This window comes from Patiria miniata, unplaced genomic scaffold (genome assembly GCF_015706575.1).
Source record: "Patiria miniata isolate m_02_andy unplaced genomic scaffold, ASM1570657v1 HiC_scaffold_5, whole genome shotgun sequence".
Classification (NCBI taxonomy): domain Eukaryota; kingdom Metazoa; phylum Echinodermata; class Asteroidea; order Valvatida; family Asterinidae; genus Patiria; species Patiria miniata.
In genome coordinates, this window is record NW_024037072.1 from 8,468,129 (window position 1) to 8,494,115 (window position 25,987).

The window sequence follows — 25,987 nt, forward strand, 5'->3', positions numbered from 1 at the left end:
TGATCATTTTAATATTTTTTTTAAACAGTTTTTGTTAAAATACTTAATTTTAGGATATTTTCTTGAAATATAGGCATCTTACCTTTTATCAGTGATGTACGATACATATCCTTACGCGACTCTAAACACTGTGAACGATGAGGGCGCTATATGCAAACAACAGTGGCAGGCAGGTTATTCGCAAGTAGTACATGTTCAGCAAGTTGGGATTTTGGTCACAAAATCTTTCGGGCAAATACCATTTCTCTTAATGTCAGTATATGTTATACATCCTAATGTGGTTTAATTAATTTTAAAGTGCATTTTCTTCACTGTTTACAAGGGCTGATGTTGCTTCCACTTGCAATGAATTAGTTTACATAGTAGTCTTTATAAAAATAAAAATAGGTGGACGGTGATAAGGCATACCGGGTCAGTACACGCACACATAATTGCACATACAAAATGATGAAGATGAATCCTTACTATAATTCCAGGATTCTCTGTGTGTGTCTGTCTGTCGGTCTGTACGTCAATTATCTCCAGAACTGGACACGTGACTTTTGACGTCACAACCCTTTGCAACCGGCGATTTATATATATTATAAGTGCATGGCTTGATAAGTGCGAGCCAGTAGCCCAGTCGTTTGAGTGCCGTTGTAATCTCGGGGTTGGAGGTTCGAACCCCGGGTTGTCATCAACGACACCAACGACAATTATTTTCTTTTGTCAGAGTGGATGGGGTGGGAGGACTGACGACGACACGTGACTTTTGACGTCACAACCCCTTGCAACCGACAGTTTATATATATTATAAATTTCCGGCTTGATAAGTGCGAGACGGTAGCCCTGTCGGTAGAGTGCCGTTCTCAGATCATCAATCTCGGGGTTGGACGTTCGAGCCCCAGGTTGTCACCAACGACATTTTTTTTTGGTCAGAGTGGATCGGGTGGAAGGACTGACGACGACACGTGTGGCTTTTGACGTTACAATTCTTTGCAACCGACAGTTTATATATATTATAAATTTCCGGCTTGATAAGTGCGAGACGGTAGCCCTGTCGGTAGAGTGCCGTTCTCAAATCATCAATCTCGGGGTTGGAGGTTCGAACCCCAGGTTGTCACCAACGACATTTTTTTTTCGTCAGAGTGGATGGGGTGGGAGGACTGACGACGACACGTAACTATTGACGTCACAACCCTTTGCAACCGACAGTTTATATATATTATAAATTCCCGGCTTGATAAGTGCGAGACGGTAGCCCTGTCGGTAGAGTGCCGTTCTCAGATCATCAATATCGGGGTTGGAGGTTCGAACCCCAGGTTGTCAACAACAACAATTTTTTTCCGTCAGAGTGGATGGGGTGGGAGGACTGACGACGACGCGTGACTTTTGACGTCACAATTCTTTGCAACCGACAGTTCATGTGTATTATTAATTCCCGGCTTGATAAGTGCGAGCCGGTAGCCATGTCGGTAGAGTGCCGTTCTAAGATCATCAATCTCGGGGTTGGAGGTTCGAGCCCCAGGTTGTCACCAACGACAATTTTTATTTTTTTCGTCAGAGTGAATGGGGTGGGAGGACTGACGACGACACGTGACTTTTGACGTCATAACCCTTTGCAACCGACAGTTCATATATATTATAAATTTACGGCTTGATAAGTGCGAGACGGTAGCCTAGTCGGTAGAGTGCCGTTCTCAGATCATCAATCTCGGGGTTGGAGGTTCGAGCCCCAGGTTGTCACCAACGACAATTTTTTTTGGGTCAGAGTGGATGGGGTGGGAGGACTGACGACGACACGTGACTTTTGACGTTACAAATGTTTGCAACCGACAGTTCGTATGTATTGTAACGGACAGTCTATGCACGTTTTTGTTGTCATTGCTTTCTAGCGCTGGTGCTCCGGCGGAGGGGCTCCGGCGGCGCAAGCCTGACCTGGTTTTGGGTCTGGCTGGCGCGCGCTCCGGAAATAGGCTCCGGAAAAAGGTTGCTTATAGTGGGTTTCTTTTGTTGGGGGACGCGGGAAAGGTTTGGCAAGATGCCGGGGTCATTGCAAGTTGTTACAATTGTATACATTTGTTCAGACTGTGTGTATTTCTATGCTGGAAATCAGCAGTCGTGGTACTGGTAGCAGTGTGGCAGGTTGACCACAGAGTTGTTGTGCTGAATAAATGAGAGTTTCTTCAGAAGTTGGAAATCCTGTGTGTTTGTCCCCTTTTCTTGCGTTTGGCCGGACTCGGAGGACAAGAACCCAATAAGGTCCCGTTACAGTATTATAAATTCCCGGCTTGATAAGTGCGAGCTAGTAGCCCTGTCGGTAGAGTGCCGTTCTAAGATCAACAATCTCGGGGTTGGAGGTTCGAGCCCCAGGTTGTCAACAACGACAATTATTTTTTTTTCCGTCAGAGTGGATGGGTTGGGAGGACTGACGACGACACGTGACTTTTGACGTCATAACCCTTTGCAAACGACAGTTTATATATATTATAAATTCCAGGCTTGATAAGTGCGAGCCGGTAGTCCTGTCGGTAGAGTGGTGTTCTCAGATCATCAATCTCGGGGTTGGAGGTTCGAGTCCCAGGTTGTCACCAACGACAATTTTTTTTTTTCGTCAGAGTGGATGGGGTGGGAGAACTGACGACGACACGTGACTTTAGACGTCACAACCCTTTGCAACCGACAGTTCATATATATTATAAATTCCCGGCTTGATAAGTGCGAGACGGTAGCCCTGTCGGTAGAGTTCCGTTCTCAGATCATCAATCTCGGGGTTGGAGGTTCGAGCCCCAGATTGTCAACAACCACAATTATTTTATTTTTTCGTCAGAGTGGATGGGGTGGGAGGACTGACGACGACACGTAACTATTGACGTCACAACCCTTTGCAACCGACAGTTTATATATATTATAAATTCCCGGCTTGATAAGTGCGAGACGGTAGCCCTGTCGGTAGAGTGCCGTTCTCAGATCATCAATCTCGGGGTTGGAGGTTCGAGCCCCAAGTTGTCAACAACAAATTTTTTTTTCCCGTCAGAGTGGATGGGGTGGAAGGACTGACGACGACACGTGACTTTTGACGTCATAACCCTTTGCAACCGACAGTTCATATATATTATAAATTCCCGGCTTGACATGTGCAAGACGGTAGCCCTGTCGGTAGAGTTCCGTTCTCAGATCATCAATCTCGGGGTTGGAGGTTCGAGCCCCAGGTTATCACCAACGACAATTTTTTTTTCGTCAGAGTGGATGGGGTGGGAGGACTGACGACGACAAGTGACTTTTGACGTCACAATTCTTTTCAACCGACAGTTCATATGTATTTTAAATTCCCGGCTTGATAAGTGCAAGCTAGTATAGCCCTGTCGGTAGAGTGCCGTTCTAAGATCATCAATCTCGGGGTTGGAGGTTCGAGCCCCAGGTTGTCAACAACAACAATTATTTTATCTTTTTCGTCAGAGTGGATGGGTTGGGAGGACTGACGACGACACGTGACTTTTGAAGTCACAACCCTTTGCAACCGACAGTTCATATATATTATTAATTCCCGGCTTGATAAGTGCGAGCCGGTAGTCTTGTCGGTAGAGTGGCGTTCTCAGATCATCAATCTCGGGGTTGGAGGTTCGAGCCCCAGGTTGTCACCTACGACAATTTTTTTTTCGTCAGAGTGGATGGGGTGGGAGGACTGACGACGACACGTGACTTTTGACGTCACAATTCTTTGCAACCGACAGTTCATATGTATTATAAATTCCCGGCTTGATAAGTGCGAGCCGGTAGTCTTGTCGGTAGAGTGGCGTTCTCAGATCATCAATCTCGGGGTTGGAGGTTCGAGCCCCAAGTGGTCAGAGTGGACGGGGTGGGAGGACTGACGACGACACGTGACTTTTGACGTCATAACCCTTTGCAACCGACAGTTTATATATATTATAAATTTCCGGCTTGATAAGTGCGAGACGGTAGCCCTGTCGGTAGAGTGCCGTTCTCAGATCATCAATCTCGGGGTTGGAGGTTCGAGCCCCAGGTTGTCATCAACGACAATATTTTTTTGGTCAGAGTGGATGGGGTGGAAGGACTGACGACGACACGTGACTTTTGACGTTACAATTCTTTGCAACCGACAGTTCGTATATATTATAAATTCCCGGCTTGATAGGTGCGAGCTAGTAGCCCTGTCGGTAGAGTGCTGTTCTAAGATCATCAATCTCGGGGTTGGAGGTTCGAGCCCGAGGTTGTCACCAACGACAATTTTTTTTCCGTCAGAGTGGATGGGGTGGGAGGACTGACGACGACACGTGACTTTTGACGTCACAATTCTTTGCAACCGACAGTTCATATGTATTATAAATTCCCGGCTTGATAAGTGCGAGCCGGTAGTCTTGTCGGTAGAGTGGCGTTCTCAGATCATCAATCTCGGGGTTGGAGGTTCGAGCCCCAAGTGGTCAGAGTGGATGGGGTGGGAGGACTGACGACGACACGTGACTTTTGACGTCACAATTCTTTGCAACCGACAGTTCATATGTATTATAAATTCCCGGCTTGATAAGTGCGAGCCGGTAGTCTTGTCGGTAGAGTGGCGTTCTCAGATCATCAATCTCGGGGTTGGAGGTTCGAGCCCCAAGTGGTCAGAGTGGACGGGGTGGGAGGACTGACGACGACACGTGACTTTTGACGTCATAACCCTTTGCAACCGACAGTTTATATATATTATAAATTTCCGGCTTGATAAGTGCGAGACGGTAGCCCTGTCGGTAGAGTGCCTTATTCTCTAATTCGCCCCTCAATCGCGAATAAATTATTTTCAATGCCGCCTACCCTCGTATTTTCCCACCCTGTATTACCCAACCTGCAAGAAAATAGGTTAACAACAACAAATAATGCAATCCATTTGGGAAACACCGAACTTCGATGGCAAGCATTGCGCGGACACGGCTCAGGATGCGTCGCTATCTTGGGGACAGTTTAAGCTGCGTCGAGACAGAAGTATCCGAACTCAAGGTCTTGAGTTTCCGTCTCTGTGCTTGTAGGATGAAAGTTGACTGCCAAGATAGGGAATCGTCTGCTAACGGCATTCTACTTCTACTGTATCTGTCAATATAATGAAGCTGGATAACAAGTGGCTTGATTAGAGGCATTCAATTTCAATATCAATCATTAACACATTTTCATGAAAATTTGACGTCCGTACTGCTTGCTGGTGAATTCGGTCAGTGACTTGAACACGCCTGTTCAACCACACCTTAATGTCACACTCCGCTGATTCCATTCAAATGTAAATTCTCGCTTTGGCTAACCCAATGAAAATATATTTATTCTCTAATTAGCCCCTCAATCGCGAATAAATTATTTTCAATGCCGCCTACCCTCGTATTTTCCCACCCTGTATTACCCAACCTGCAAGAAAATAGGTTAACAACAACAAATAATGCAATCCATTTGGGAAACACCGAACTTCGATGGCAAGCATTGCCCATATTATTTATTCCACATTATCATACTCAGGAATTAAAGAGCGGGAAATAAGGGTTTTTTAATACAATCATAATCAGGAAACATCAAGTTTTATTTCCACTTTTTAACACATCCAGGGATTGAAATGCCCATATTACAACTTACTGAACCAACATACAGCTGATAAACTATCTATAAACCCAGCATTTTGGATACAGAAAGTCTGTCTTCCAACGACTCGTGGACGTAGCCATCCTTTGCCGTCTCCGAACGCCAACGTCCGTGTTTCTTAAAAAGCCTGTCCGGCACACCAATACGAGCCGCAGCCGTTGCTCCCCCAGCTCTAAGACTATGCAGTCCAAAACGCTTGGGGTTGACTCCTACCGAAGACAAGGCGCTTTTAAATATATCAAGGCATCTTGAATATGATAATTGCCCTGATCTTAGTTTGTACTTGTTCTCTGTTCGAATATAATTAGCTGGTCGAAAAAGGAAACTTTCATCTGAATCTTCATCTACAAGATCTGCAAGGATTAGGTATCTGTTTAACATTCTGACTGGACACGTAGATGTATTTGTTGCTGAAATGATCACCCAGGCTCCTTGTCTAAAAATGTCAGTTTTACTTTTAACTATGAAGATATTAACATATGAGGAATGTAATTGGAGATCACATCTTCTGATGTTGATAAGTTCACTGTGACGCAAGAAACCTGCATATGAAATAAGCAACATAGTACATAATCGAATATCTAACAGACTGTTCAGAACTGCGTACTTGTCTATGACAGCCTTTAATATTTCTGGTGTAATGGGTTCTTTCTTCTCAACAGGTTTAGCTAATCTTCTTTTTAATCCCTGCAATACATTATGTAAAAATTTACTGTCACATGGGTTTTCTTTACAGTCCGCAAAACAATCATGACGCCATTTTAGGCCATAGAAAACTGATTCGATTCTCGAGAATGGAGCACCAATATTGAAGAGATGTATAAAATAACGACACACGTCATTGGCATTGGCTGGTAACGGATTGATCTTCTCCACCTTACACCATTGTTGCCATGCGGCAAAAGCAGCGTTGTATTTTTTAGTGGTGCTGGGGGCTCTTGATGCGTCAAGAATCATGGCCAACGTTGAAGAGTACTCATCGTCTTTATATTTTCTGCAGAGAAATAGGTAATTAATAAAGTAATTTATATTTAATATTTATTCTTTTATATACGTGCCATTCGGCAATTCTTTTCTTGCCATGCGGCTACCTTGCCTTGCGGCTACCTTGCCATGCGGCTACCTTGCCATGCGGCTTCCTTGCCATGCGGCTTCCTTGCCATGCGGCTTCCTTGCCATGCGGCTTCCTTGCCATGCGGCTTCCTTGCCATGCGGCTTCCTTGCCATGCGGCTTCCTTGCCATGCGGCTTCCTTGCCATGCGGCTTCCTTGCCATGCGGCTTCCTTGCCATGCGGCTTCCTTGCCATGCGGCTTCCTTGCCATGCGGCTTCCTTGCCATGCGGCTTCCTTGCCATGCGGCTTCCTTGCCATGCGGCTTCCTTGCCATGCGGCTTCCTTGCCATGCGGCTTCCTTGCCATGCGGCTTCCTTGCCATGCGGCTTCCTTGCCATGCGGCTTCCTTGCCATGCGGCTTCCTTGCCATGCGGCTTCCTTGCCATGCGGCTTCCTTGCCATGCGGCTTCCTTGCCATGCGGCTTCCTTGCCATGCGGCTTCCTTGCCATGCGGCTTCCTTGCCATGCGGCTTCCTTGCCATGCGGCTTCCTTGCCATGCGGCTTCCTTGCCATGCGGCTTCCTTGCCATGCGGCTTCCTTGCCATGCGGCTTCCTTGCCATGCGGCTTCCTTGCCATGCGGCTTCCTTGCCATGCGGCTTCCTTGCCATGCGGCTTCCTTGCCATGCGGCTTCCTTGCCATGCGGCTTCCTTGCCATGCGGCTTATTCCTAATCATAATGAAAACTTCAGTCTGACACAAAGGACTTCGGACTTGAATAAAGGTGATCCAAACAAAGACTTGTGATTCCGACCTTGGACGAATATATCTGACGAATCAGAAAAATGCATGGTATGCTTGACCAAACTTCGAAACGAACTTTGATGGGAAAAGAGCAACGGCCAAAAAGGGGCTGAATGCCAGCAGGGAATAACCAAAGTGCCCTCTGCTTTGCACAACTTCAAGTGTCTTAGGACGTCCGCCACCAAGTTTATAGGGGGGACTAACCAATTATTTTCTCCTTGCCAATTGCACGAAAAGGCGTCTACTTGGCTTGTGCCAGGGGATGAGTATTTGGAATTGAATGTAGGCAATTTTGCATTGGTTTCATCTGCAAAACGATCAACTGTATGAGGTCCCCATATTTTATCAATGAATTGAAAGAATATGTATGATACACCCCAATCATCCCAATCTATCTCCCTACTCATCTCATCAGCTCTTTGATTGAGCTCTCTGGGTATCCACTGTACCTCCAGTTGAATACCATGCTTTCTACAGAATTGGAATATATCCAGACTGAGTACAAGTAACTTTTCTACCATACTGCCTTTGCTGACTACCGAGACAACGCCTTTGTTATCAGTACAAACCTTCACTACTTTACCCTCTAAACTCTTCGCAAATGCTTGCAAAGCGAGGGAAACCGCCTGTAATTCCCTCCACGTGGAACTTTTGGTTTCTTCAGCGCTCGACCAATTCCTTTGCAGGACCAACTCCCCTCCACATCCGACTGTCCATGCACCACAGCCCACTTGGCTCGCATCTGTATATACAAAACATTTGGGAAGAGAATATTCATATAAATACCGTTTGTTCAAGGTTTGAACTTCTGAGTTCCAGAACACTAATTCCTCAATGACTCTGCAGTCTCTAGCAAGTTTATATTCATAGTCCCAGTGAACTCTCCGTATAATTTCCATGTACAGAAACCTTGTTTTCAATTGAGAGACCTTCCCCACTACCGGACCAAGAGATGTAATTTTACCGGTAATTGAGGCCAGCTTCCGAGCTGAGGTATAGGGAAGCTTGATCTGAATGCCATTGATACAGCTAACAATATCTTCAATTCTTCTGTCAGAGGCTCTAATTGAAAAGTCTCTTGAATCCCATACCAAACCTAACCAAGTCAAACTTTGCGTAGCTACCCATTGTGACTTCTGAACATTCGGCACTAGTCCCGCCGACAAAAGGTCAGACTTTACCCTTGAAGCAATCAAGTTGGCAGTTTCCTCGGTGCCCGCTCTGCCCCAACCATCATCGAGGTACAAAACTACAAAGTATCCTTGAGTACGCCAGTGTTTTACTAGTGGTCTTAAGCACTTTGTAAAAATATATGGGGCTGTGGATAAACCAAATGGCAAAACTAAAAAAGAATAGTACTTGGTGACTCCTTCTGTGGTCCAAGCAAAACTAAGGAACTTGCAATGCTCAGGAAAAATCTCAATATGATGATAACCTGACTTAAGGTCAAAAGAATATAAAAAATCACCTTTCTGGAAATATGACTCTGCTACTTTCCAGTCTTCAAAAGTAATCTTATCCTTCCAAAGAAATTGATTCACATAACGAAGGTCTAAAATTAATCTTTTCTTTCCCGAACTTTGGGTAGCTACAGTCAATGGATTAACTACATGTGGTAGTTTGTCACACTCGGCAACCAATCCTTTACTCAAAAGATCTGATATCGCTTCAGAAACAAAACTGCTATTTTCTAGTGCCGACTTGTTGTTTTTGAAATTTCTGGGATTAGGCGTGTTAATGAAAGGCAATTTATATCCATTAGAAATAATATCTATGACTGTTGGATTTGCGTCTATTCCTCTCCAAAATTCTACAGCCGCTTTCAATCTGCCTTTGACCAATGGCTCATCATTGCCCTGTTCATATTCATAATAGTTTGCAAGAAAAAAGTCGATATCATACCCTGTTTCTGTATTTACATTTTCTGCTACACTATGTGAGTCGTCTGATTCACCACTGTCGGGGCTGAGTTGTACTACCCCCTGCTGGTTCTTTTCCTCCCACCACTGCCTGCCTTTGCTGTCCACAGTTGCGTCTCCAATGGCCTGGTTTCCCGCAGGCAAAGCACAAGTCCGTTGGCTTTGGTCCTGCGCTCCAAGCAGAGGTAGCCCCAGGCATGAATCTACGGTTTGGCTGAAAACTTCGAAAAAGCCCAGTGCCAGAAGTAGAAGGAGAAAACTGCTCCACTGTAGCATTTTGACGTTGACGCTTGTTCGCAAGCTGACTGCTTTTCTGAAGGCGCTTTTTTCGTACCGCCCTTGCTTGAGCTTGTCTAATTCTTTTGTCATCCTCGGAGTTACTAGCGAGCTCGTCACTGAGGTATTCATCTACAGCTGTCCAGCCTGTAAGAAGGGTATAGCGATATAGGTTAAAGAAATGTACTTTACGTATCGGTGAATCTTTAGTGGCTAATCTGTCAATGCAATTCACGTTTTATGCTAATTGTTTCGTAAAGAATGTCACCGAAAGCCCATTAGGCTCTCTTGAATACATCTTACAGAATTCGCAGTATGCCTTTATAGGCATTGCTTTATAAAAACAATTCCTACTACTTGTATTTGCTGAATAATAAGCTAAGTTTAAACTCATCATCAGTTCAGGTATTCCAAGCTTGGAAAGTACAAAGGAAAAAGGCTGAGCTAATTACAAAGCATTTGAATGACAATATATTATTATACTCTGTTCATCCACTAACCTGCGTCAGATTTATCGGCTAGTCTTATCAGCTTGTTTCGCTTTTTTACATCTGCAATGACCTCTGTCACCAGGGATTTTGCTGACCCACCGTCGTCTTCTTTGAGACAATTTTCTGCCCTTCCTAATTTCTCTACAATACCTGCATTGAAATCATATTGGGTTTTGTTTCCTTTGAACCGGAAACTCAGCTCCGAAGCTCGCTTCAGCTGTTGTACTTGTTCCGACGTCGTCTGTTGCTTACGCTCGCTGTCTTTTTTGAATGAGGCGAGCGAGGTATCCAAATACCCCTTGAAATCTCCCAATGCTGCTTTGATGGTATCTCCGACAAGTTTCAGGGAGACAGGTACTTCTTGTGCAGAAGAAGATTGTTCATTTAAGGACATGGTTGCTCTATCGATTTAGGCACGAAAAAGAACACACACAAATTTGACGTCCGTACTGCTTGCTGGTGAATTCGGTCAGTGACTTGAACACGCCTGTTCAACCACACCTTAATGTCACACTCCGCTGATTCCATTCAAATGTAAATTCTCGCTTTGGCTAACCCAATGAAAATATATGTTCTCAGATCATCAATCTCGGGGTTGGAGGTTCGAGCCCCAGGTTGTCACCAACGACAATATTTTTTTGGTCAGAGTGGATGGGGTGGAAGGACTGACGACGACACGTGACTTTTGACGTTACAATTCTTTGCAACCGAAAGTTCGTATATATTATAAATTCCCGGCTTGATAGGTGCGAGCTAGTAGCCCTGTCGGTAGAGTGCTGTTCTAAGATCATCAATCTCGGGGTTGGAGGTTCGAGCCCGAGGTTGTCACCAACGACAATTTTTTTTCCGTCAGAGTGGATGGGGTGGGAGGACTGACGACGACACGTGACTTTTGACGTCACAATTCTTTGCAACCGACAGTTCATATGTATTATAAATTCCCGGCTTGATAAGTGCGAGCCGGTAGTCTTGTCGGTAGAGTGGCGTTCTCAGATCATCAATCTCGGGGTTGGAGGTTCGAGCCCCAAGTGGTCAGTGTGGACGGGGTGGGAGGACTGACGACGACACGTGACTTTTGACGTCATAACCCTTTGCAACCGACAGTTTATATATATTATAAGTTTGGAAACATTTATTTCAATGATGTCATTCAGTACAATTATGTACAATCATGTATAAATTAAGAAAGGTCAATAGTAATATATATGACAGTTATGTACACAGTGATAACTAATAAGTGTAATATTAAATGACAACAGTTAGGTATAAGGTTAAGCAGACGCTTTTGTGCCCTTACCTATGGACAGACATACAACCAAAGTACTGTAATAAGGGACAAACAAAACACAACGGTAGACAGACAGGACAAGTGTGTGAGACAAGGCCTAAATATTAATGCACATATAACATTTCAATTTATGAATATGATTCGATATAATGAGTTTTTAATTTTTTGACAAAGACAGATAGTGAGGGTAACAGTTTAAGAGAATCATCTAAACTATTCCAGTACAAGGTGCCTTGATGAACCACACTGTTTTTTGACATTGACGTCCTATTAAATTGGACAAACAGATTTCCCTTAGCACTACTTCGGGTGTTATATACATGAACATTAGATGCTAAGGTAAAACAAGAATCCAAACAGGACGGGAGTAGATTATGCTTAAATTTAAACATTAATTTTCCTAAATTAAGGTAATATAAGTCATTACATTGTAATATATTTAATTTAGCAAATAACGGAGCAGAATGATCACGATAGCCAGCATTTGAAATTAAACGAACTGCTCGCTTCTGTAAAGTAAGTAATTTGTTACACTTAGATGGCAAACTGCCCCAGGTCAAGATTGAGTAATTTAAATATGGTAAAACAAATGAATTATACAATGTTAATAAAATCTTACTCGGAAGATAATATTTCAAACGATTCATTATTCCAACGTTCTTTGATATTTTTGTCGCTACTTCATCAATATGATGTTTCCAAGTGAGATTTTCATCAATAGTTACACCCAGGAATTTAGTTATCTTAACCTGATTAAGCCTTGAGTTATTTAAATTCAGAGGAACAGATTGTGTGTACTTGTACTGATTGGCACAAAAAATCATATAATTTGACTTGACAACATTAATAGATAATTTATTTGCGAGAAGCCATGTACTGATCTTTTCAAGTTCCATATTTAGGTTACTAATTGCTTCATCTACATTATCGTGAGTGTACAACAAACTTGTATCATCTGCAAATAAACAAAATGTTACAGTGTCTGAAGTATTACATATATCATTAATATAAAGAAGAAATAGTAGAGGACCCAATACGGAACCCTGAGGTACCCCGCACGTAATGAATCGGCTAGTTGAAGTTACAGATTGAAACGATACATACTGGTTTCTGTTACACAGATAGCTTTTCAGAAGGTCCAAAGCTGTTCCCCGCACTCCATAATGATCTAATTTACTTATAAGAATATCGTGATTTACAGTATCAAATGCTTTTGATAAGTCTAAGAAAATGCCTATGGAGAAATTATTTTGATCAATTGCATTACATAATTTATTAACTACATATGATATCGCTAATTCAGTTGAACGATTTTGTCTAAATCCAAATTGAGACTCAGAAAGAATATTATTTTTAGTGATAAAAGATACTAATCGTTTGTAAATAAGCTTTTCAAATAGTTTTGAAAATGTAGATAGGACTGATATGGGTCTATAGTTGGTAATGTTATGCTTACAACCTTTTTTATATATCGGTGTTACTTGGGCTATTTTTAGATCATCGGGAAAGACTCCAGCTGTCAAACACTTGTTAAAGATGTCAGACAAGGGCTTAGCTAAAGAATACCGTGCTTGTTTGATGACAGAAGAACTTAAACCATCAAATCCAGGGGCCTTCCCAGAAGGTATTTTGTTAAGATAGTCAACAACCTCTTCCTTGGTAATAGGTGTAAGAAACAGTGAATTTGGACATTTGTTGCTTAGAAATGAATCAAAGGAAGTGTTACATAACGGGAGTTCACTGGAGAGGCTACTGCCGATGTTAACAAAGTAGTCGTTAAATGCTTCTGCAATTTCCTTGTCATTGTTAATTTCGTTACCATCCTGAAAGAAGTAAGATGTGTTTACGTTTTGCTTGCGCTTGTTAAGTAATGAATTAATAACTTTCCAAGTACCCTTGATATTACCTTGCACTTCGCTAAATTTTGTGTATAAATATTCTTTTTTGGCTAATTTGATTAAAGAATTCAATTTGTTTTTATACAGAGTATAAACAGATTTATTAGTCGCAGTCGGGTTCCTCGTAAATTTTCGGTACAAATGATTTTTTCGTCTGATAGAAATGTAAATACCATCAGATAACCATGGGGATTTACATTTATTGTATCGGCATTTAACATCTTGTAAAGGAAAGTTTTTATTATAAAGTTGTTGGACATTTGATAGGAAATTATTATACATACGATGTATATCGTTTATTGATATTACAGAATCCCAATCAATCATATTTAGATCATAAATGAAGTTTTCAACATTACTGGCATTAAAAGTACGTTTTTGGAATTTGTTGCTGGTTCGGGGACTTTCTTTGACACTGTTGGTTACTAAGAATACGGGGAGATGGTCTGTGACGTCAGTCATCAAAACACCAGAGGAAAGATTCGAAAGGTCATTGGTTAGAATGTTATCAATTAGAGTTGCACTATCAGCAGTGATCCTTGTTGGTTTGTCAATAGTTGGATAAAATGATTGAGATAGAACAGTATTCATAAAGGTCTGCACACTATTGTCAATGTCACACTCAAGTAAGTTGATATTATAGTCACCCATTATATAACATTTTTTATTTTCACTAGATATAAGTGACAAAACAGTACTAAAGCATTCTGTAAAGTTGTTGGTTAAAACACAGGGGGGTTTATAGACAGTTCCAATAATAACATTCGCTTTACCTGTATTTATAACTTCAATAAAACATGATTCAATATCGGAATTGTTAATTGATAAGTCGTTGCGAACTTTATATACCAAATCCTCTTGTATATAAAGTGCAACCCCACCACCCCTCTTGTCTTGTCTACAGGTTCCCTCAATGATATAGTTTGGGATTTGTATTAGAGGGTCATGAATATCATTTAACCAGGTTTCCGATATTCCAATAACTGCAAAATCCTTCCGTAGTAAGTTAATATACTGATTAATGCTTGATACGTTTTTTCGTAAGCTACGAGCATTGAAATGTAATAATTTAATATCGGTGTTCGTAATGAAATGATCACTGAATTCATCCTGGTCGTAGTAATAGCAATTTTTGTCGGGAATATCAAAATTTGTATCTGGATCTATATCAGAAGTCATTCAATAGGGTATGTTTATTGGTTAATTAATAAAAACAAAATCAAAACATATCAAGCACGAAATATAACTCACCAGAATAAGCAGGATAAACTTGTGATGTCGGCTTGTCTCACACTGAGGCACAAATACACACACATAAATACACAAAACAAAGGACATGAATAGAGCAGTGAAGATTAAATGTAAGTGAACATTGTGATGCATTGTTGACTTCAGGCGTCTCCCTCAAGACGGAATGATCTGAACGGGCCATCTTGGATCTTGTACCTGATCATGGCTGGTACTGACCAAGGAATGTACGCAAAGTGGACCCGCTCCTCTCTTTGAATGCGTCGCAGGTGCATTTCCCTCAGCTGCTTGCGTTGGGCCCTGACTTTGGGTGTGACGTCGTCCGTTATGAAGATGTTGTTGCCCTTGAACTTGTTGTTCTTCAGATGTTTTGCTGCATTCTTTAGGATGAATTGACGATCGCTGTATCGAAGAAGCCGGCAGTGAATTGGTCTTGGGCGTGGTGAGCTGAGTGCTGCAGCTGAGCCTGTACCGGGTGGTGGACCCGTGCGATGTGCCCGGTCGATCTCGATCTCGTCGGCACCCTGGAGCTTTAGATGATTGGCCAAGAGCTCATGGACGAAGCCCTCGCACGATTCCGATCCGGCCTCAGATCTCTCAGGAATGCCTTGGATGACAACGTTGTTACGGCGACTTCGATTGTGGATGTCATCAATCTTGTCTTCGAGGTTCCTGATGATCCGCAGGTTGTACTCGGTTTTTGTGTTGATCAGCTTTTTGATGGCGTCATGACTTTCCTGGACAAACGTTACAGATGTTTTGAGTTCAGCGATGTCTGTGGCATTTGAAGACACCTGCTGGTGGGTCTGTTGGTGCTTAAGCTCTAGGGAGGTCAGTCGTGATTCGATGTTAGTGATTGACGCCAGAACCTTGTCAAGCTTGTCGTCAATGATCGATAGCTTGTCACTGCATACGCATGACGCAACATAGCCGCCATCTTGGTCGCTGTCATTCGGGCTCGGGAGATCTTTTTTTGAGCTGGGTTTTCGGCGACTCCGATGTGCTTTAGTTGCTGGATCCTTGTCAGTCATGGTAAGATGTATCTATCTAAAATGACTGTAAGCAGTAGTGGCAATATTTCTTTCAAAATGACGCAAAATTTATGTAAAAAGAGGGAGAGCGGATAGTACACAACCTTACTCGTCACGCATCACTTCAAAACGTATACATTGTATATATCTATATACATGGGTTGGGAGGACTGACGACGACACGTGACTTTTGAAGTCACAACCCTTTGCAACCGACAGTTCATATATATTATTAATTCCCGGCTTGATAAGTGCGAGCCGGTAGTCTTGTCGGTAGAGTGGCGTTCTCAGATCATCAATCTCGGGGTTGGAGGTTCGAGCCCCAGGTTGTCACCTACGACAATTTTTTTTTCGTCAGAGTGGATGGGGTGGGAGGACCGACGACGACACGTGACTTTTGACGTCACAATTCTTTGCAACCGACAGTTCATATGTATTATAAATTCCCGGCTTGATAAGTGCGAGCCGGTAGTCTTGTCGGTAGAGTGGCGTTCTCAGATCATCAATCTCGGGGTTGGAGGTTCGAGCCCCAAGTGGTCAGAGTGGACGGGGTGGGAGGACTGACGACGACACATGACTTTTGACGTCATAACCCTTTGCAACCGACAGTTTATATATATTATAAATTTCCGGCTTGATAAGTGCGAGACGGTAGCCCTGTCGGTAGAGTGCCGTTCTCAGATCATCAATCTCGGGGTTGGAGGTTCGAGCCCCAGGTTGTCATCAACGACAATATTTTTTTGGTCAGAGTGGATGGGGTGGAAGGACTGACGACGACACGTGACTTTTGACGTTACAATTCTTTGCAACCGACAGTTCGTATATATTATAAATTCCCGGCTTGATAGGTGCGAGCTAGTAGCCCTGTCGGTAGAGTGCTGTTCTAAGATCATCAATCTCGGGGTTGGAGGTTCGAGCCCGAGGTTGTCACCAACGACAATTTTTTTTCCGTCAGAGTGGATGGGGTGGGAGGACTGACGACGACACGTGACTTTTGACGTCACAATTCTTTGCAACCGACAGTTCATATGTATTATAAATTCCCGGCTTGATAAGTGCGAGCCGGTAGTCTTGTCGGTAGAGTGGCGTTCTCAGATCATCAATCTCGGGGTTGGAGGTTCGAGCCCCAAGTGGTCAGAGTGGATGGGGTGGGAGGACTGACGACGACACGTGACTTTTGACGTCACAATTCTTTGCAACCGACAGTTCATATGTATTATAAATTCCCGGCTTGATAAGTGCGAGCCGGTAGTCTTGTCGGTAGAGTGGCGTTCTCAGATCATCAATCTCGGGGTTGGAGGTTCGAGCCCCAAGTGGTCAGAGTGGACGGGGTGGGAGGACTGACGACGACACGTGACTTTTGACGTCATAACCCTTTGCAACCGACAGTTTATATATATTATAAATTTCCGGCTTGATAAGTGCGAGACGGTAGCCCTGTCGGTAGAGTGCCGTTCTCAGATCATCAATCTCGGGGTTGGAGGTTCGAGCCCCAGGTTGTCACCAACGACAATATTTTTTTGGTCAGAGTGGATGGGGTGGAAGGACCGACGACGACACGTGACTTTTGACGTTACAATTCTTTGCAACCGACAGTTCGTATGTATTATAAATTCCCGGCTTGATAAGTGCGAGCTAGTAGCCCTGTCGGTAGAGTGCCGTTCTAAGATCATCAATCTCGGGGTTGGAGGTTCGAGCCCCAGGTTGTCAACAACGAGAATTATTTTATTTTTTTCGTCAGAGTGGATGGGGTGGGAGGACTGACCCCGACACTCGACTTTTGACGTCACAACCCTTTGCAACCCGACAGTTCATATATATTATAAATTCCCGGCTTGATAAGTGCGAGCCGGTAGTCTTGTCGGTAGAGTGGCGTTCTCAGATAATCAATCTCGGGGTGAGAGGTTCGAGCCCCAGGTTGTCACCAACGACCATTTCTTTTTCTTCAGAGTGGATGGGGTGGGATGACTGACGACGACACGTAACTATTGACGTCACAACCCTTTGCAACCGACAGTTTATATATATTATAAATTCCCGGCTTGATCAGTGCGAGACGGTAGCCCTGTCGGTAGACTGTTCTCAGATCATCAATCTCGGGGTTGGAGGTTCGAGCCCCAGGTGGTGAGAGTGGATGGGGTGGGAGGACTGACGACGACACGTGACTTTTGACGTCATAACCCTTTGCAACCGACAGTTTATATATATTATAAATTCCCGGCTTGATAAGTGCGAGCTAGTAGCCCTGTCGGTAGAGTGCTGTTCTAAGATCATCAATTTTGGGGCTGGAGGTTCGAGCCCCAGGTTGTCAACAACGACAATTATTTTATTTTTTTCGTCAGAGTGGATGGGGTGGGAAGACTGACGACGACACGTGACCTTTGACGTCACAATTCTTTGCAACCGACAGTTCATATGTATTATAAATTCCCGGCTTGATAAGTGCGAGCTAGTAGCCATGTCGGTAGAGTGCCGTTCTAAAATCATCCATCTCGGGGTTGGAGGTTCGAGCCCCAGGTTGTCACCAACGACAACTATTACTTTTTTCTTCAGAGTGGATGGGGTGGGAGGACTGACGACGACACGTGACTTTTGACGTCATAACCCTTTGCAACCGACAGTTTATATATATTATAAATTTCCGGCTTGATAAGTGCGAGACGGTAGCCCTGTCGGTAGAGTGCCGTTCTCAGATCATCAATCTCGTGGTTGGAGGTTCGAGCCCCAGGTCGTCACCAACGACAATTATTTTTTTTTGGTCAGAGTGGATGGGGTGGGAGGACTGACGACGACACGTGACTTTTGACGTCACAACCCCTTGCAACTGACAGTTTATATATATTATAAATTTCCGGCTTGATATTTACGAGCCGGTAGTCCTGTCGGTAGAGTGCCGTTCTAAGATCATTGTTTTCGGGGTTGGTGGTTCGAGCCCAACCTTGTCACCAACGACAATTATTTTGTTTGTTTGTTACATTCAAGCAAATGTGCGAGCGTGAGGTATGCTTGGATATTTTTGGGTTCGCTTGCCAAAGTTCCCAAAATTTGATTCATCATGTTGATATCGCCCTACCACTTTGGCGGCTTTACTAAGCTTGTAGGCCTGTTTAAGTGGTCTTCGGTTACCCGTTGTTGTATTACAAAAACACGGCAGAAAATTGACAACTCAATCAACAGCTTAGTTCATAATCATACGAAATAGGAGGAAAGCATCTTAGTGTATTCAGGAGATACTGCTATCTACATTGTATACCTGTCCCCTTATTTGAAGTCTGAAGGACAATGGGGACAGGGGCGCAAGTACCCCTTCAACGTTAAGAAAGGGAGAGTTTGGGGGGTAGATTACTGGGAGGGACATTGCTAACAACGCCTGAAGATCACGCAATTGAAGACGCTATATTGGACTCTGGTTCATCCTCGACGCGAAAGCAAATGTGAACGCGAAAGTTTGTGACGTGACTGCAAACTTTCGCGCTGCGATTTCGCAAAAGTTGAGCACATTTCATCTCCGGCGAATTTTGCAGCGATGATGTTTTTATGACATCGATTTCGCATTCGCATTCGCATTCGCGGGAAGTATGAACCTACCGTGACCCCTTTGGGCTCTCCAAACTCTGCTCCAAAGTGGTTAAAAACGCCCTCTCTTGTTCGCGCACGGCCAGGAAGAGTCAGAGGGCTATTTTGGGCTAGGCTAGGCAGCTCGCAGTGGCACGATAAACCGTTTGTGCATTCATTGTTTATGAGTAACAACAAAATACCATTTGAGATACATGTAACTCATAAAAGTCTACTGACAATGTTCCCTTCGACGTCATACCAACGGCAACCCAAACAGACGGGCAACCCAAACATTTGTTTTATTCATTGCTTTATTTATTAAGGCAATTAAAACGCAAAGAGCAACAAACTAAAATAAACAAATTAATATGAATAAGAAAAGAATCGAAAACTTAAAAACGCCAAGGAAATGATACGCACTTGACTTATCAGCAAAATTGATTAAAGAAACGATACAAGAAAACGCTGAAAGCAAGACAGCAATATAAACCAGTGTAAAATAGCGTTACTAAGAATTGAGCTGAAAAAGTGCATACAAACACTGCAATAAAATGCGTAGGTCTACATCTACAACTGACAATCCTCAGGAATGACAAAAGGAAGGCCCTTGGTGTAAAATATGACTAAAAATGGCCCAAGGATTGAGCCTTGTTGTACGCCAGTATTCGGTTCAATACACGTGACGGATTGTTTGCGGTTGGTTAAGTATGAACCGAACCATTTTAAAACAGAGTGACAACTTCATATTTTGTAGCTTAAAGGATAATATGATCGAAAGAAACGAACGCCTTACTAAGTTCAATAAAAACGGTACCTGCCATTCTTTTTTTCAAAATATGATTTATCGCATAAAGATCAGATTTGCAAAAAGCGGAATCAGATTGTCCTCATGGAGCTACGAATACAGCGCACTGTTGGCTGCCCTTTCAAGGACTTTGGGGGAAAAATTCTTGCCTTTTGGAGGGAACAATAGGACGGCGCTTTCTAGTTCCGGTTAATACAAAAGAGTTTACCGAAACTAAATAGCGCCCCCTATTGTGTCAACCATAAGAAGGCCAATGACAACATGAACAGATTTAACACGATGAAAAAAAAAAAAATTGCTTCAGAACTTAAATTCACCAATTATATTGTTGTATTTAAACTGGAATATTTGATCAAACAAAAAGCAAGCTAGTGCAAGGAATGCATCTAGATTCTCCTACAGGGAGGGACGGGCTTGGAGAGGTCTTCCTAAGAAGCTCCGCCCATCTTCTTGACAATGTTGTCCAAGACATTCAGCTGCTGGCTCATTTCTGAGGGCGTGCAGAGATATGCGCAGTTGTTGGGGTCCGTAAACATATAAATAATTAAAGAAAAGGGGAATGAGATAGTGTGGTTAAATGGCACAACTACAATGTATAATAATTGTAATTTGACCATTTTTTGGTACTGCTTTTTTTATGATTTTTGACATGTATTTTACATTCTCTATTTATATAATGCATATCTCTGTTTATAAATATAATGATATGGGGAAATATGGTACCAGCCCACCCCCCCCCCCAACCCCCAGTTTTTGATTTTACGGAGGCCAAGTGTCCGGAGAAAAAACCTGTGTACATTTTCAGATTTTTTTGCTGATGAACCCCCCCCCCCCCCGCGAAAAATTTCCAGGCTTTATTGTCGGTCATTGGCCTTTTTTTTTTAAATAATGTTTGACACGTAGGGGGCGCTATTTAATTTAGATAAACTCTTTGATCTTTTGCATTTACCGTGTCCATAACCAAACTGCACCGTCCACTTTGTGCAAAAAAAGGCAAGACAAAATGTTTCCAAAATCCTTGACAGGCCTTTTTTTAACCACTTTCGAGGGCCCATGCTGTGGCCCATCTCGAAAGTGGTTAAAAAGCGCCCTCTCTTGTTGGCGCACGGCCAGGAGGCGTCAGAAGGCAATGCTTATTATGCATTGCTGGGCTAGGCACGAGTAAGCCGTTTGTGCAGTCATTGTTAATAGATTAAAATAACGAAAACTCCCTTTAAGATATAGTCACACATAAAAGTCTACAGACAACCATTGACGTCATACCAACGGCCAACAAACTGGTAACCCAAACATTTATATTTATGTATTGCTTTATTTATCTAAACGCAAAGAGCAACAAAGTCGTTTTTTAATTAGGGTGCTGCATGCATTAAAAAAAAACCGATTAATATGAATTTGAAAAAAAAGGAAGATTTGAAACGGCCAATTAAACGACATGCATTTAACTCCATAGCAAAAACTGAAAAAAAGATAATAGAAAAAGCTAAAAGCAAGACCGCAATAAAAAAAAAGTACATAAAAAACACTTTAAGAAAATGCGTAAATCTACAATTGCTAACTCTGAGGAATGACAAAAGGATGTATTGATGAATAACATTAGTCCGAGGATTGAGCTTTGTGATGGTACGCTAGTATTGAGCGGAAGCCTTTCAAGAATTTTGGATACCTTTTGAACAGTTAGGACGTCGCAAAGAGTTTACCCACACTAAATAGCGCCCCCGATTGTGTAAAACATATATGGGGACCGGTCTTAGCTCCCATTCAAAGCCATTGATTGGATCACCTCTGCGCGCGCGCATTATGATTGTTTATTTTCAAATCACTGTTTAGCTCTGTGCATGGACGGTGATTCAACACACGATTAAACACAAGTCAATCTTGTCTTATCACAAAAATTACGCAAAATCATCAGTGTCTCCATGAAGGTAACTTTCGAGCATTTGAACTGCATAGGTTTTAAATACTGAGACGTGTGGTGCCAGCTCTCCTGCGTGCGTAGTTTTTATTCCTAGGAGGGTTAGGGGCAATGTCATGAATAATTCATGTTTATCCATGAGAACGGACAATGACATCAACAGCATTGTTGTTAGTTGCTCAACTAGTTACAATACATTAAAGCATTTTAAAGAACGGTTGTCGTCGAGCTACCACACAGTAGCTTAGTGGATAGCGAGATGAGCTATGGATACAGAGATCCCTGGTTCGAATCCACGTCGTCGCGGCTGATTTTCATCAGCTATTTTTCCTCTCCAAATTTATCGCTGAGATAATTTTAATTTAAGGGGAAAATAGAACGAGAACCTAAGTCTTGCAATGATTCAAAGGAAAAACTGAATTATTCATGACATTGCCCCTAACCCTCCTAGGAAAAAAAATTACGCCTCCTGCGTCAGGCTGGTTTGGTTGGTAGCGTGCCGTCCCGATGGTGTCCTATCCCTGCAGTGGTGGGCCACAGCACCAGGCTATCCCCTCTTCTGGGTTGGTTGGATCAGCCAGTAGACTGGTAGTCAGGGCAATGGAGCAGGGGAATGGAAGTGGGAACTGGGAATCGGAATTTAGAGTCGGAAGTGGGTGGATACGGAATGTCAGTGGAGTCGGAATGTCGGCGGAGTCGGAATGTGGGTGGAGTCGGAATGTCAGCGGAGTCGGAATGTGAGTGGAGTCAGAATGTCGGTGGAGTCGGCGGAGTCGGAATGTGGGTGGAGTAGGAATTGGTGGAGTCGGAATGTCGGCGGAGTCGGAATGTGGGTGGAGTCGGCGGAGTCGGAATGTGGGTGGAGCAACTTATCCTAGGTAGACCCTATACCCTAAGACAGACTAGTAATTGGTGAACAGAAACAGTAATCAAGTACGGTGGTCAAGCCTTTAAACATCATCATCCGTCATGTCATTCCACATAATCAAGAGCCTTAGTAATTAGTCTAATCATCAGAGAATCAAGCAATCAACTAACTAAATTCTAGCCCTGCAACCCCTTTTATAGACTCTGAGCCCCATAAGCTAGTGTACAACTTCTCTTTGCCATCCTACAGTGCATAAACTCAATTGACCAATCAGAAACAAGGATTCCTTATATGCAAAGTGTGGGTGACTCACAGTGTGCTAGTGTATTTAAAACATACAGTTGGTGACTTAATTCCTATTCCGTCACAATACTGAACAGAAATTTTTGCCTCTTTATTGATATTTGCCTGAGACACTTTCAAATCAACAAAAATCGAAGCTCATCGCCTACGAAATAGTACATTCGTGGCCCGGCCTGTTGCCATTTTGTAACAGGCTGGTTGCGGGCAAACGTTACCGTTGTGATTTTCAATTTCAATTTAGGAGGTGGGGTTCAGACCTGTACACGTCATGCATATCATTTGCATATATCAGGAGGGATGCCTCCTAATGACAGGGTGCACTCCTGCATTACAATTGCCATAAGACATTAGTGCTAAATGCCCCTATTTCAAAATTCTTTTTAAAATACGCAGAACTCTCACAGTTATTTAAGCTGCACAGAAAAATAATGACAGACATGTCATCTTTCAATTTCTTTTCATTGTTTGGTGGGTTGACCATTGACTTTCGAGGAATTCTCACCCAAAGAAGACGACCCCTATTCATGGGCGTCGCGAGGGGGGGGGAGGGGGGCACTTGCCCACCCCCCCCCCCCCCCCCGAAAGCAAAACAAAACAAAAAAAAAGAAGAAGAAAAAAGAAAAAGGAAAAAGAAATGAAAAAGAGGCGCGAAGTCATAGTGGTGTAAATTTAATGGTGAGGGACGGGGAAAAATGTCCCTGCCCCCCTTTAGAAAAATACAGGCATTTTTTTGTAGAAAAAATCCTGGCGACGCCCATGCCTCTATTTTTCCCAAAGCAGAAAAAAGGTCGTAAGTAAAACTCGATTTTAACCATCTCTAACTTATTTCTCATATTTTTTTTTCTTTTGGAATGCAAAGATAAAATTTCATTATGAACGTTTCTTGGGGTGATCAAGGTTAGAAATCATTTCATCAACAATATTATAGCAAGAGAAAGGGCAACCCTGTGTGAAATGCCCAAAAATGGTCACGGAGGGGCCAGGAAGCTCAAGATAGAACGGCGTAGGACGGGACTCCGTATTATCGCGGTACTTATCACGTTTCTCGTTTCGGAATAGAGATTGCCCACTACCTTCCAGTTTTGACCTATCTTTTGTGTTGAATAACTCTTCTTTTTCAAATTAATATAAACAAATTCGACGGTGGTGTGGTTTATTACGTGTACGATGCCTGTGAAAATTCAGGCTCTGTATGAAACGATATGAACCAACAAAAACATATTCAATTGCTTCAGAACCTAAATTTACCAATTACATTGTTGTTTAAACTGGAATATTAATTTACCAATTACATTGTTGTTTAAACTGGAATATTGAAACTAGAATAATTTGATCGCGCAAACAGCAAGCTAGTGCAAGGAATGCCTCCAGATTCTCCTACAGGGAGGGGTGTGCTTGTTCTACTTGGAGATGTCTAAGAAGCTCCGTCCAACTTCTTGGCAATGCTGCTCAAGACGTTCAGCTGCTGGTTCACTTCGGAGGACGGACAGAGAAATGCGCAGTTGTTGGGATTCTGTAAATGAATGAATGATGAAAGAAAGTGGGAATGAGATAAAGAGTGTGGCGACTGGCAAACCGTAGTTTTTATCAAGCTGAGACTTTTGGGTGATTTCCTTCATTTCTGGTTTTTGACATGGACAAATTTATATATAATGCATATCTTTGTTTATAATGAAATAGGGTATTCTTGCAGTTGTGCGGACGTTTAAATATTGCATGGAGTTTTAAATCATCAATTTAATACATAATTTCAATGTCTTTTCTGAATTTTTCATCTTGTACACCAGGACAAGAGCGGATCCATTTTTTTTGGGGGGGGGGGAGGGGCAAAAAATATTTTCCCCAAAAAAAGTGGGTCCCAAAATTAACATCGTGGGGTTCGGGGCTCGCTTAAGGGTCCCGATTTTTTCGGATTTTAGATGCTCTGTGGTGCGATCTCAGGCAATTCTGACCACTTAAACAATTTTTTTTGAGCAAAAGGTGGTGTTGTACGCATTAGCTGCCTTTTTTGTGACGTCACTTAAAATAAATTGGGCTCGTTTTTTATGGGGGGGGGGTGGCCCTCGTTGTTTCCCCCCCCCCCGATCCGCCCTTGCATCAGGCATCAGGACGACAATGGTTGTAACATATTATATACGCCGTAAGGTGGTTACGCCATACGCCACCGAGGTCACGCGTTGCCTAGGGTGATATTTCTACACTAGCCTGGACCCAATTTCACGGCACTGCTAAGCGGGAAAAAAATGCTTAGCACAAAATAAACGTGGCTTATAAAAGCAGTTTACCCAGCCAAAACTCCACGTGATTTTCATGCTATAGCAAACAATAGCTGAATACCAATCACGAACAATATACATCACATCGAGTTTTGGCTGGTAACCTACTTTTATAAGCCAGACTTTTTTGGTACTAAGCAAATTTGGTTTTGCTTAGCAGCGCCGTGAAATAGGCGCCAGGCCTTACGTAGTGATAGCAGAATGTCCACCTTTTCATCAATATTTCATCCGTTGGAAAATAAAAATAACGGCATCTGTCAGGTTCTGAGTGATGACCAAAGTCGAATACGAAACACTGTCACATTTTCCAGTCTTTTTTACTCTTAATGTCTGAGAAAGCTCAACATGAAAAGGTTCAACTACACATGTGTAAATCGCCCGTGCAAAACGTATGGTAAAAATGGCGTACGAGAAAATTGTGTGAAGTTGAACGGTCACTATTGGAGGCGACCCCGCGTGACGTCACACTTCTACGGCGTAATCTATTCTATTCTACTCAATTCTTTTCTGAACAATGGCCTTACAGTCCGTGTAGAGTCAGGAATACGATCACACATTAAAACAAATAGGAATGGCGAACCGATATAATTTGAGTGATTTGACTAATCCAATATAGGGTATTTATTTGCATACTAAAGATAAAATAATTTATGC

At 42.8% G+C, this 25,987-nt stretch overlaps 2 protein-coding genes across 4 annotated transcripts; both read right to left on the minus strand.

Moving 5' to 3' along the window:
- Positions 1 to 5,431: 5,431 nt before the first annotated feature.
- On the minus strand, positions 5,432 to 9,737 carry LOC119742129. 3 transcript variants are annotated; one of them, XM_038218161.1, is made up of 3 exons: positions 9,377 to 9,737; positions 8,027 to 8,199; positions 5,432 to 6,595 (listed from the first exon to the last, which is right to left on the minus strand). In XM_038218161.1, the coding sequence occupies exon 3, from the start codon at positions 6,556 to 6,558 to the stop codon at positions 5,623 to 5,625; it is 936 nt and encodes a 311-aa protein (XP_038074089.1). In that variant the 5' UTR covers positions 6,559 to 6,595; positions 8,027 to 8,199; positions 9,377 to 9,737; the 3' UTR covers positions 5,432 to 5,622. The 3 variants fall into 3 exon arrangements, with proteins under 3 accessions (XP_038074089.1, XP_038074088.1, XP_038074090.1); XM_038218160.1 differs by having other exon boundaries at positions 9,360 to 9,737; XM_038218162.1 differs by lacking the exon at positions 5,432 to 6,595.
- LOC119740626 (translation initiation factor IF-2-like) lies at positions 6,689 to 7,372 on the minus strand. Its single transcript, XM_038215990.1, has one exon. It carries the CDS (start codon positions 7,370 to 7,372, stop codon positions 6,689 to 6,691), a length of 684 nt encoding a protein of 227 aa, XP_038071918.1.
- Positions 9,738 to 25,987: the final 16,250 nt, after the last annotated feature.